The sequence below is a fragment of the Furipterus horrens genome, unplaced genomic scaffold (genome assembly GCF_987537825.1).
Source record: "Furipterus horrens unplaced genomic scaffold, mFurHor1.1.pri manual_scaffold_10, whole genome shotgun sequence".
Classification (NCBI taxonomy): domain Eukaryota; kingdom Metazoa; phylum Chordata; class Mammalia; order Chiroptera; family Furipteridae; genus Furipterus; species Furipterus horrens.
The window spans coordinates 37,942,569-37,954,433 of record NW_028327180.1 but is presented as its reverse complement, the minus strand read 5'-3'; the positions used below and the strand labels follow the sequence as shown (position 1 = coordinate 37,954,433).

Sequence of the window (11,865 nt, the reverse complement as noted above, 5' to 3'; positions counted from 1 at the left end):
CCACGGGCCGCCCACCGGGCCCGGCGTCCCCTCCCCCGCTGGCGGGGCCCGGACAGAAAATGGTGCAGAAGAAAACAGCCGAACTTCAGGGCTTCCATCGTTCGTTCAAGGTGAGGGCCTTGTTGGTTTGGGGGCGCTCCGGGCTTGGCCACCTGAGTGGCCGGTGGGAGGGGCTAGGTGCTCGCCCTCAGGATTCCCTGGGTTCCTGTCCGCCCCCGACTTGGGCCCTGGGACTGCCCCGGCCGTCTGTGCACCGGTGGAGGAGTCAGCGGCCAACAGTCTAGTCTCATGCGCCTTGGGGCCTCTAGGATCTTTCCTTTAGGAACTCTAGGCTGGCCAAGGGCCCCTGCCTTTGGGGACCCTTGGTTGTGTGTCTTCTGCAAGCCCCAGCTGGGTAGGGCGTCAGCAGGCGACAGTCCTGTCGCCAGCGCCGTGAGGTCTGTGGGGTCCTTCGTCCAAGAGCCCCAGGCAGGACTGCAGGCCCACCCTTCCCACACATGCCCTCCTAGGTGGTCTGCGGAATGGTGTAGTGGATTGGATGCCCCCACCCAAGCCCTGCACCTCCCAGACACCCCAAGCCCAAGCAGTATTTCCTGTTGGAGCGGGAAGTTTCTCCGGTGGCCCCAAGGCTTCGGAGTGTTGGTCTCAGAGCAAGTCTGGGAGGCGGGGGTAGGATTTGGCAGGTGCTGAGCAGGGGCCCGAAAGGGCCTGGCCCAGGGGACGCAGTGATGTCAGCTGCCACCCCACCCCACCTGCCGAGTTATGTAATGGCTTTCCTGAGCCTCTTTGGGCAGGAACCTGTTGCCCTGTAGAGGAGGCAGGACCTGTGTGTGTGTGTGTGTGTGTGTGTGTGTGTGTGTGTGTGTGTGTGTGTGTGTGTGTGTGTGTGTGTGTGTGTGTGTGTGTGTGTGTGTGTGTGTGTGTGTGTGTGTGTGTGTGTGTGTGTGTCTGTGTGTGTGTGTGTGTGTGTGTGTGTACAGGCAAGCCAGACACCGGGGTGGGAGGAGCCAGCCTAGAGTGTTTGGGTTAGAATTCCCAGGCCTGTCCGGCCAGTGTTGCCTGCCAGTGCCCCACCCCGCACATACGCACGTCATCCCCCCACAGGATAGTGACAGCCTTGGCGTGTCCAAGTGGCTGGCGCTGGGTGGAAGGGAGAGAGGTGGGTGCAAGATCTCACTGGCGGTGGTCTGTTAACTCCTGAGGCTGGGTCTGAGCTGAGACACGGTCAGTGGGCAGGGCCAGCTCTGTGGTCAAAGCATACTCAAACTTTCTGGATGGTTCCAGCCACCTCCTGCCAAGGCCTGCTGACTGGAGGCCCACAGCCAGCCCTGGGCCTGGCCCGCCTACACTGCTAGGCCTGAAGGCTGGCCTTTTCAGGCCACCCAAAAGCTCTGTGCCCTGTGCTGAGGGACTGTGAGAGTCTTATGAAGGGGAGTAGGGACACTGGACAGGCAATCTTGTCTTTGAGGTGGCTCTCCAGGGTCCAGCTCTTCTGAGTTGGGAGCTAGGATAGACGTATAGGAGTGGTGAAGGGACCTGTGGTCTCCTAGGGGCCTAGCACCCTTACTTGGTTGTTGGGGTTAGCTTCCTCCCATCCTAATCATCCCCTCCATCCTAATCACCCCTTTTTGCAGCTACCCTGGGGCCCCTCCTTAAGGTGGAAGGGCGGAGACTTATCAGAGTATTAATTGCAGTCCCCATGGGGGCCAGGCTCCTCAAAGGGAAGGGGCAGGGGCTGGTGGGTGAGCATCAGCAGACTGGCTACGGTGCTCCCTTCCTCCCTTTTCTCCTGCACCTCCTAGCAACTATCTGAAGAGTTGGTAGGGCGGCTGGGAGGGCCTGCCAGTTATTCAGCTGCTCTCTCTGACCTCTGCCTGCCCCCTCTGCAGCTGGCCTGGCTTCCGGGCTTCTTGTCTGTAGGAATCTGGCCTGGCAGAGTGGGCCCCTCTGGGTCTCCCTAGGATTCTCCTGGAGTTCCTTCTCTTTTGGATGATCCTCATGCCAAAGCCCCAACCCCAGCTGTCACAAGGCCCAAAGAGGGCCAGTGACTTGGCCCAGGCCATCCAGCATTAGCTCTATTACCACAATTGCATCTACAGGCCCTTCCCTCCATGCCTACCAGGGCCCTGACCTCCTGGTCCGTCAGGATGTTGGGAGGTAGATTAAAACTTAACTCCTGAAGGAAATTGGCGAGGTATCAGTGTCCCAGCATTGAAGGCCTCAGCCTTTATGTGAGGGGCTGTCAGTCCTCAGGATCATCTGCTCTACAGAAATGGCATTTATCCCAGCAGCCCTCTATTTGCCACATAGGTGATTTCTCCAGTCCCCAGCTACTTGTTTTCCTTGGACAGGGTCTGGTACCCTCTCTCTAGTCCTGGGGACCACCTTGAACAGACTCCTTCCCAACAAGGCTGGTTTCTTTGCTGGGCACTAGGCGTGTGAGGGGCTCTCTCCTAGGGGTATCTGGGGACAGTGCAAGCTGTTGCCCATGCAGAGGTGGCCCAGTGTTCATGCTGGAGCCAGTGGATGCCTCTCGTGTGAGCCTGCGGGGAAATGGTGGGACAGGAGAGAGAGCAGCATAAGGTAGGGAGGTTGATAGCACCCTGTTACACAGGAAGGGTTGAGTCCACGAGGCTGTGGGAAAGCAGGCAGGGCAGCTAGCTGGGAGCCCCACCCTAGAGCTGATAAATCACCCCTTACAGCTCTGTGCCTTTGATCCCCAACCAGGTGTCCCCATTCTGCAGATGAGCAAATCAAGGTGCCCACAGTGACTTGCACCCCTTCCTTGGTGGCCCCAAGGGCCCTGGGCTGGGGGTAAAAGGTCTAGTGTTTTTGTTTGTTTGTTTGGTAAATATTTTATTTCTAGAGAGAGGGGAAGGGAGAGAAAAAAGGGAGAGAAACATCAATGTATGGTTGCCTCTCGCACGCCCCCAGTGGAGTCCTAGCCCACAACCCAGGCTTGTGTCCTGACTGGGAACTGAACCTGTGACCGTTCAGTTCTCTGGCTGGTGCTCAATCCACTGAGCCACACCAGTCAGGGCAAAGGTCTAGTTCTTCATGGTCAGGCAAAGCCAGGCATTCTCTCCCTAGGCTAATTTATGTACACAGGGCTGGGTCACTCTGTGGTGGGACAGCCCTGGCAGCAACAGGGCCTGAGAGCTGTCTCCTCTTCTCCCCTGCAGGGGCAGAATCCTTTCGAGCTGGCCTTCTCCTTAGAACAAGCCCACCCAGGGGAAACTAACTTCAGCCTGGAGTGCCCAGCTCGCCCTGGTGAGGAGCCTGAGAGAGTGGGGACTGTGGGTGAAGGCTGGGTGGGGCCTGAGAGCCACAGAAGCCAAGTGGGCATCATATCACGGTCTCCTGGTACAGATATGCCCGCAAGCCAGCCCATCGACATCCCAGATGCCAAGAAGAGGGGCAAGAAGAAGAAGCGGTGCCGGGCAACTGACAGCTTCTCGGGCAGGTTTGAAGGTAAGTGGTGTGGGCAGAGCCAGGGATAGTAGGGATCTGACTAGGCCGCCCAGGGCGGCTCTCACTGCCACCCATGCTCCCCAGATGTCTACCAGCTGCAGGAGGATGTGCTTGGGGAGGGTGCCCATGCCCGTGTGCAGACCTGCATCAATCTCATCACCAACCAGGAGTATGCTGTCAAGGTGAGCACAATGCCCTCACCTGTCCCCTTACCTCTCCCCAGGAGCGCCCAGGGTCTGGTGCTGACCTGGGTGGTGGGAGGAAGGGAGCTGGCATATGAGCTTCTGGACTCACAACTGGGGAAAACCAGTGTCTAAAAATGGCCTCAGGGTCAGTGACTCAGGCCACCCCTAGGAATCCAGGTCAGCCTGTACTGAGTCCCCAAATCCAGGCAGAGGTGGGAAGTGACTGTGAAGGGCCAGCCTCTTATGCAGGTGGCTGAAGACTTGGTGCCAGAGCAACCACTGAGAGTGGGGTGAGGGCAGAGTTGGGGGGTGGGGCACTCTCATCAAAGCTGATGCTTGCCTGCTGGGTTACCTGAGGCTAATTCTCAGGGAAAACAAGTGTCCCTGGATTGATTACTAGGATTAAAAGGTAATGTTGTACTTAGGGCCCAGAGGGCTCAGTATTCAGGGAGACCATGGCAGAGCCTCCTTTGTGCCCCATGTGGCCTCTGACCCAGGGTATGGCCTGGGACCTGTGTCCCTGTGACCTCTGTTGTCTGACCAGAGTATTGAACCCTGCATTCCAAGAAACCTTCCAGGCTCTTCTCATGACTCTGCATTTGGGCTGGGTGAGGTTATAGGAGGCTGGCTGCCCAGGCAGGGAGGCCAGGTGCTCCCTGGCAAGCAGGGCTGACCAGAAGCTTCAGGCCCTGGTGGAAGTCCAGTGACAATGGTGGCTGTGGTCCCTGTTCCCTGGAAGCTCCAAGGAGGGATGGGGCAATGATGCGGTAGAATCCAACACTTAGAATGGAGCACTTTGTGTATACCGGTGTATCTCTGAGCACGTTTCTTCTAAGGAGCCTGCTGGGCAGCCTGGCTTACTGTCACTATATGACAGATAGGGAAATTGAGACTCAGAGGGGTTGAGTAGCCTTAGTCACACTATGTGTGACCTCCCAGAAAGTTGTCTCCCTCCTCTGAGAAACTAGTCTTCTCTGTGAAGTGGTGTCCTAGCCAGATTCTCAAGGGACAGGATGAGGTTTGGTTTAGTGCAGAATGATGTGGCTGGTGGCTTTGTCTCAAGAAGCCCTGGAATCTTTTTTTTCTGCCTCTCTTTGGAACAAGTGTGTTTGTCACTAGACAGGTGGGCCAACGCTTAGGCCCAGACCTTGGAGGCCAGTGGATTTTGTGCCTGTCTGGTACAGGAGCCTGGCTTGTGAAACACATTACATTCCCTTTCTTCAGGCTGCTGTGGTGGGCAGGGAGCTCCAGGCATGGGTGGTGAAATAGCCTGCCCACCCACCCAGCAAGAGGGTACCCAAGGCACCTTCTGACTCCACCTCTGTGAGCAAAGGTGGCCAAGCGGGGATATGGGGGGGTGGGCCAAGAACCTTCTAGTCCTTAGAACTAGGGCTCCTGGGTGCCAAATGGGGCTGGAAACTGAAGTGTGGGTTGGCTTCCTGAGGCTTTGGGGTCTGGGAAGCTGTGTCTGCTGGTGGTAGTGGGGTCACTCTGGGCTGGCCTGAAACACCCAGGTTCATGGGACCACAGGCATCAGCTCAGACTGGTGTGGAACTGGGGAGGCAGGACTTGGTGCAGAGGTAAGTGGGTATGGCTTGGCTGGCAGCCAGGTGCCCTGAGGCCCCTCTAGTCCCTGCGTGGTTTGGCAGCCAGCACAATGGCCACTGGTCTCCTGGTTAGGAATAGGAGGCTGCTCAGTCCAAGGGACCCTGATGTTGTGAAGAGGTATTTTCCTGGGGCCCCTAGTCCTAAATATATCCCTGAGGCTTGTCAGGGTCAGCAGTGGAAAGGGCCTGGCTCTTCTCTGCCCTCCTGTTCTCCTCACTCCTCCCTTGGTGCTGCCTGGGAAACACATTGCCCCACTACTTGTGCTGATGCTGCAGTTCTGACTTCTGGCAAATTTTGGGTCCCCGTAGGAGAGCTCTAAAAAGATCTAAAGCTCTAACAGTTTCAGGCGTGGCACAGGGAAAGTTTCTAGTGGGGGCCCCTTGGGCTTTGGAAAGTCAAGCTGACCCAGCTGCTGTGTCTCCCCACCCCCACATGTTTTAGATCATTGAAAAGCAGCCTGGCCACATTCGGAGTAGGGTTTTTCGAGAGGTGGAGATGCTGTATCAGTGCCAGGGACACAGGTAATGTGATTTACCCTCAGCCCCAGCCATATTTTAGCATATGAATGGGCCTGAATGCCTGGTTGCTCCAAGCAAGCATGTAGAGAGTCCCCACTGTGTTGCAGGCCACTGTGGGTGGACCCAGTGTTAAGCAGGCAGTTCAAGGTGGGCGAGGTAGAAGGAGGCCTGTGGATCCAGTCCCAGCCTTCCTGTGGGCAGGTGGAGGCAGGGAGGGTGAGCCCTTTCTGGGCTGCACATGCACAAGGGCCTTAGGAACTCTTATTCCTATCCTGCCCCCTCACCTCAGGAATGTTCTAGAGCTGATTGAGTTCTTCGAGGAGGAGGACCGCTTCTATCTGGTGTTCGAGAAGATGCGGGGCGGTACGTGGGGCCTGGGAGACATGTCCAGCTAGGTCCTATTGGGCTGTGGGCTCGGCCACCACGGAAGACCTTTTAAAGGGTCCTTTACACCAGAGGGGGCTTTTGGGGTCTGAGCTTCCTGTACACACAGCACCTCGGCTCAAGGACTTTGGACCCAAGGAAACCAGAGTGGGGGCTTCCCTACCAGGTGGGAATGGGTGCTGGGCAGTGGCCTGGGGACACAGGTGATCCTTACAGGGTTTTTTCTCTCCATGACCCGGCCTCAGGCTCCATCCTGAGCCACATTCACAAGCGGCGACATTTTAACGAGTTGGAGGCCAGCGTGGTGGTGCAGGACGTGGCCAGTGCCCTGGATTTCCTGCACAACAAAGGTGGGGTTGTCTGTTAAGTGTCACCTACTTCTTACCATCCTGCCTGTAGATTCCCAGGTCCCGTGGGTGTCCAGCCTTGTCCCCAGCACACCTGCCCAGGACTCCTGAAAGATATGCCCACCCCACCCACTGACTCTCCCTCCTGGTTCTACCCACAGGCATCGCCCACAGAGACCTAAAGCCGGAAAACATTCTTTGTGAGCACCCCAACCAGGTGAGGGGTTCTGCGGGGGTGGGGGATGGCCTTCCCTGTGGGACCGGGCAGATGGGGCCCTGTGCAGGCTGGACAAGAACCCCACCTCACTGCCCCTTCCCAACCCCCTCCCAGGTCTCCCCGGTGAAGATTTGTGACTTTGACCTGGGCAGTGGCATCAAACTCAATGGAGACTGCTCCCCAATCTCCACCCCAGAGCTGCTAACCCCGGTGAGGGCCCCAGGGGCAGGGGCAGGCTGGGAAGCAGGGCAGGTGAAGAGGGGAGCTGGGCCTGCACCCTGCCCCAAGCTGAGGTGCAGAGCAGCTAGCATCTCGGCGCTGGGGCCTTGGCACTCTAGCTTTCCCTTAGCAACAGTCACTGATTGGGCCTTTGAGTGTGCTGGGCGGGACCGTGGTCGGGCAGGGAGGAGCGGGCTTTCAGCACCTGTTGATTGGGTAGGGTTGGGAATTAAGGCGGGGCTGCTGTCATGGGGGCGGGGCTGGCACCCATCGTCAGCCTATGATTGGTCAGAAAGGGTTGTCATTCACAGCGGGCTCGGGCTCAGGTGACTGGGCGTTTCTGCGTCTCTCGGTACCCTGGGAAGTCCCAGTTGGTTGCCTCCTTCCCCATCTGCGTCCTGTTGTCACACACGCCCCCTTCCGCTCCCGCAGTGTGGCTCTGCAGAGTATATGGCCCCTGAGGTGGTGGAGGCCTTCAGTGAGGAGGCAAGCATCTACGACAAGCGCTGTGATCTCTGGAGCCTGGGTGTCATCCTCTACATCCTGCTCAGTGGCTACCCACCCTTCGTGGGGCACTGCGGCAGCGACTGTGGTTGGGACCGTGGTGAGGCCTGCCCAGCCTGCCAGGTGCGCAAGGGACCTGCTGTGCGCCCCCACCCATTCCCTTGTGTAACTCTTAGGGCCTGCCCCTGAACACTGACCACACCCACAGGCTCACCTGACCTTCCTAGGTTTCCTGAGGCTCTTTGGGTTTCATGCCTTACAGCAAAGAGCAGTTTGTTTAGGTAGCTGAGGTGGAGTGAGCCCTATGGTTGGGAGTCACCAGATTCCTGTTTCCTGTACAGGGCTTGAGGCACAGGATTCATGTCCTGGAGCCCTCAGGAGGGCAGCTCTCCTGACCAGCTACCTCCAGACCTTTGTCTCTTCACCTTCCTTGGCCTGAGAGTCCCAGGACCCTGAGCCTAAGTTCCACCACGTTGTCTGTGTAGCCAGTTCAGGGTCCTTGTACCTGCTTCCTGGACCACAGGGCAGGCCTGGGAACCCTGACAGAGCCTCTCAACAGTGCCACAGTCCCCTTGGGGTCCAGACTTGCCCATCAGATGTCAGGGCCTGGGCCTTGTCCCTTGTGGCTGCAGCTGATCCTTCCCTCGCTTGCTCCCCCAGAACATGCTGTTCGAAAGCATCCAAGAGGGCAAGTACGAGTTTCCTGAGAAGGACTGGGCCCACATCTCCTTTGCTGCCAAAGATCTCATCTCGAAGCTGCTGGTTCGCGATGCCAAGCAGAGGCTGAGTGCTGCGCAGGTCCTGCAGCACCCCTGGGTGCAGGGGGTGAGTGCCAGCCGGGCATGGGGGTTTGCCTCTGTCCAGCCTCCAGTGGTCCAGGGTTGTGATTCAGAATGAGTGTGGGAGAACCCTCTGGGCCTAGTGTCAGCCCCTTGCTGCAGCATGGGTCTGGGTGTTGGTCACAGTCATCCTCTGGGGTCCCAGGCACAGTTAGGAAATCTGCCCCGCCTTCTGGCCAGGTTGGGATGGGGACTGCGGGAGCTACTCAGCAAATCCCTGGCCTGTTCCCTGGAGCTTTGGGGTCTCTTTCTGCCTGACACAGAGCAGAGAGCTAAGGTCAGCCATGGGGCAAATGGGTGGGCAGCCAGCCTTGGACAAGGTTCTGTCCCTTTTGACCCCAGAAGAGCCTGGCATTTCTCCTGGACAGTGGTCATTCAAGCTAGGGCCACCAGGGCAGAGGGCCCCATTGTGAGCAAGGACCACCTACTCAAGGCAGGCCAGTGGCGAGGACTCTGTGAATTTTTGTGGGAGTATCAGGACACCCTGATTGAGAAGGGAGAGGGGCTGAGCTAGGAATGATTGATTAGGTTTGGCGGCTGGTGAGCAGGCAGGCCTGGGAAGCTGCTGGCCCCCACCACAGGCACCTGGGGCTCCTGAAGCATCCCCTCCACCCCAGCTTGCCTCAGCTTCCAGGCAGGTGTACCCTTTAACCCTTCTTGTCACAGCCAGCTGGGGACCTGGGATGGTGGGCCCAGCTCTATTCTTTACCCTGCTTCTCTGGTCTCCTCTCAGTGCGCCCCGGAGAACACTCTGCCCACGCCCATGGTCCTGCAGAGGTGAGGCCTGCATGGGGTCTCAGGGCCCGGAGAGGGGAACTCTTAATGCAAGGGGGGGTTGTGTGTTAAAAAGTTAAATTGTTTTAAAAGTTATAGGGGAAGCCATCCAAGCACTGGGTATTCTTGTACTGAGTGATGGATTAGGCCCTGGGCTAGGGTTGGGGAGACTTGGGGCCCATACCCCTCTTCCAGAGCACTGCACAGATCCTGGGGTTAAAAGAGAAGCAGGAGGTGCACCTGGCAACCACCTCCCCCTCCTGTTGATTGCCTCACCCTGTCCCCAGGAACAGCTGTGCCAAAGACCTCACGTCCTTCGCAGCCGAGGCCATCGCCATGAACCGGCAGCTGGCCCAGCGTGAGGAGGACGAGTTGGAGGAAGTGGAGCAGGGCCAGCCCATGGTCATCCGACCTACCTCACGCTGCCTGCATCTGTCCCCACCATCCCAATCCAAGTTGGCCCAGCGGCGGCAGCGAGGCAGTCTGTCGGCAGCCCCTGTGGTCCTAGTTGGGGACCATGTGTGACCCCTCCCTCCTCCCTCTGTACATAGCCCCCCCCCCCCCATTAGATCTCAAGATTTTTTAAAGCTATTGCCAGCCAGTGACCAGCGGGCTGCACTACCCACCCCCTCACCATGGGTTCTGAGTTGCTCAACTCAGCTGGGGGTATCTTTTTTATATAAAGTTTTTGCTGTTGGGTTTTTCCTTTTTTTTTTTTCTTTTTTCTGTCCCCTTCCCACATTTTTTCCTTTGAATGGTGTTAAAAGCAAACAGGTGCCCTGGGAGAAGAGCAGAGGCTTTGTGTGCTGCACGTGCCCTGCTACCCTGGCCCCACACGCTCACCTGTACTGTGAAAGGCCCTGTGCCCATGGCTCCTGCCCGATGTGACTCAGGAGAGGAGGACCTTTGCTGTCTTCCAGAGCTGGGGGGCCCCAGAATACCCACATCCCCTCCCCATCCCTAGCCCTTACAGTGTTCTCAGGACTGGACTGACCCTGCACCTCCTTTCACCCCAAAGGCACTCGGGACCAGTGGTGTCCTGGGAGTGGGCAGGCAGGGTGAAAAGCTGCCTATTAGACTCCACTCCTGGTGGCTCTGTCTGTGAGGGTGAGCCACTGGAGGAATGGGAAGGGCTGGACTGGCACCTGTCAGCCAACATGGGGGTCCTACAAAGCCCCTTATCCCAGGCACCCAAGTGCCCCTTCTCAGGGTTCAGTCTGACCATGGCCACATCCTGCCCCCTGTTGACCCTTGGGTTGGTATAGAAGCTGTGTGAATCCTGCCTCCTCCCCTCCCTGGAGCCAGGGCTGACCAGGGGTCCTGCTGAACCCCCCCCCTCCCCCAAAGGCAGCATTCCTGCTCTGCCCACCTTCAGGAAAATGGCCTCCCTCAGGCACCCAGGAACCATCCCACCCCAACACCCAGGTCAGATGTCGTATGACCCGCTGGGCTTGGGGAGACTCTGATACCCTTCTTTGTCCTTGGGTGGGAAACACTATGCAATACAAGCTTCTTCCTTTGTGCACATGTGTACTTCTGCCAGCAGGGTGGCCCCCCAGCCCTCACCAGGGCAACTTGGCATGGGTTCTGGTTGAGTCTGTCAGGCAAGCCAACTGGACAGCCCTCTGGCATCTAGTTTTTCATCCTGTTTCATTAGTTTTTTAAGAACATCAGTTGACTTCCCTTTCCTATTCTTAAAGAATACTTGAATGTCAGGGGGCCTCATGGGTTGGGGGCTCAAACACTGTTCCCTCCCCTAAATCTTGTATAATTGTTGCAGTCTGCAGGCTAATGCCCATCTCTGCCCACCTGAATCTGTGGACTGACCTTTCCAAAGACCCCAGGGTGGGGCTGCTGCCCCTACCTCCATCATTTCTTGCCCATCAGTGATTGAATGCATCACAACACTGGGGGTTCTGCCTTTCTGTGAAAGAAATGAGGCCTCGCCCGGCTACAGGTGCTGTGGCCACTTCAGTCTGGAAAGCTGAGCTGTGAGCAGCCTTTTTTTTTTTCTCTCTCTCAAAGATGGGAAAGCCACTTCCTCTTCTCCTCCATCACGTCTACAGTGCAACCTGGAGGACTGGCCAGAACAATTACTGTGAATGAGCGCAGGGGTCCCAGAGCCCCAGGCTGCTAGGCTGCTCTGGCACTGGGGGAAAGGGGAATGGCAGTGTTTCCATGTTAAGATGTATAAAGAGACAAAACAACTCAAGTTTTTAAAAGTGGGGGAAAAACATCCAAGCACTTTAACTCCACTGTACCAGGTAAACTGATACAGCTCAAAAGTTTTCCTTGACACCAACTGTCAATGCCGGAATTTTGTATTCTGTTTTATAAGGATTTAATAAAACTCAAAAACTTGTCCTGGTTTTCTGTTGCCGCATAACAAGCTGCCCCAAACCTAGTGGCCCTAAACCATTGACAGTGATGCTGATAGGAATTTGAACAGGGCATGTGGGGTTGGCTTGTCTCTGCAGGGTCTGTGGTGGTAGGGATCAGGCAGCTCCCAGGTGGCTCATCCAGTGTTCAACCCTGAAGCCTTTTGTGTCTGGCTTCTCTCACTGACTGTCATGTTTTCAAGGTTCATCTACTTTAGCAAGGTCCAATGCCTGACTCCTTTTCATGGCTGAGTAACATTCCAGTACCTGGATGGGCCGTGTTATGTTTATTCATCTGTCCATGTTACTACTTTGGCTGCCATGAGTCATGCTGCAGTGGACACGTGCACATGTTTCTTTGTGGATGCTTGTTTTCATTTCCCCTAGGTGGACACCATGGAAGGGATGTGAGCAGGGTAGT

General features: G+C 56.9%; 1 protein-coding gene across 1 annotated transcript; it reads left to right on the top strand.

Moving 5' to 3' along the window:
• On the top strand, positions 1–11,078 carry MKNK2 (MAPK interacting serine/threonine kinase 2). Its single transcript, XM_090289214.1, has 13 exons — positions 1–110; positions 3,183–3,270; positions 3,370–3,471; positions 3,556–3,653; positions 5,706–5,785; positions 6,072–6,145; positions 6,412–6,516; positions 6,675–6,730; positions 6,845–6,940; positions 7,382–7,576; positions 8,114–8,278; positions 9,026–9,069; positions 9,354–11,078. Exons 1-13 carry the CDS (start codon positions 60–62, stop codon positions 9,589–9,591), a joined length of 1,392 nt encoding a protein of 463 aa, XP_090145340.1. The 5' UTR covers positions 1–59; the 3' UTR covers positions 9,592–11,078.
• Positions 11,079–11,865: the final 787 nt, after the last annotated feature.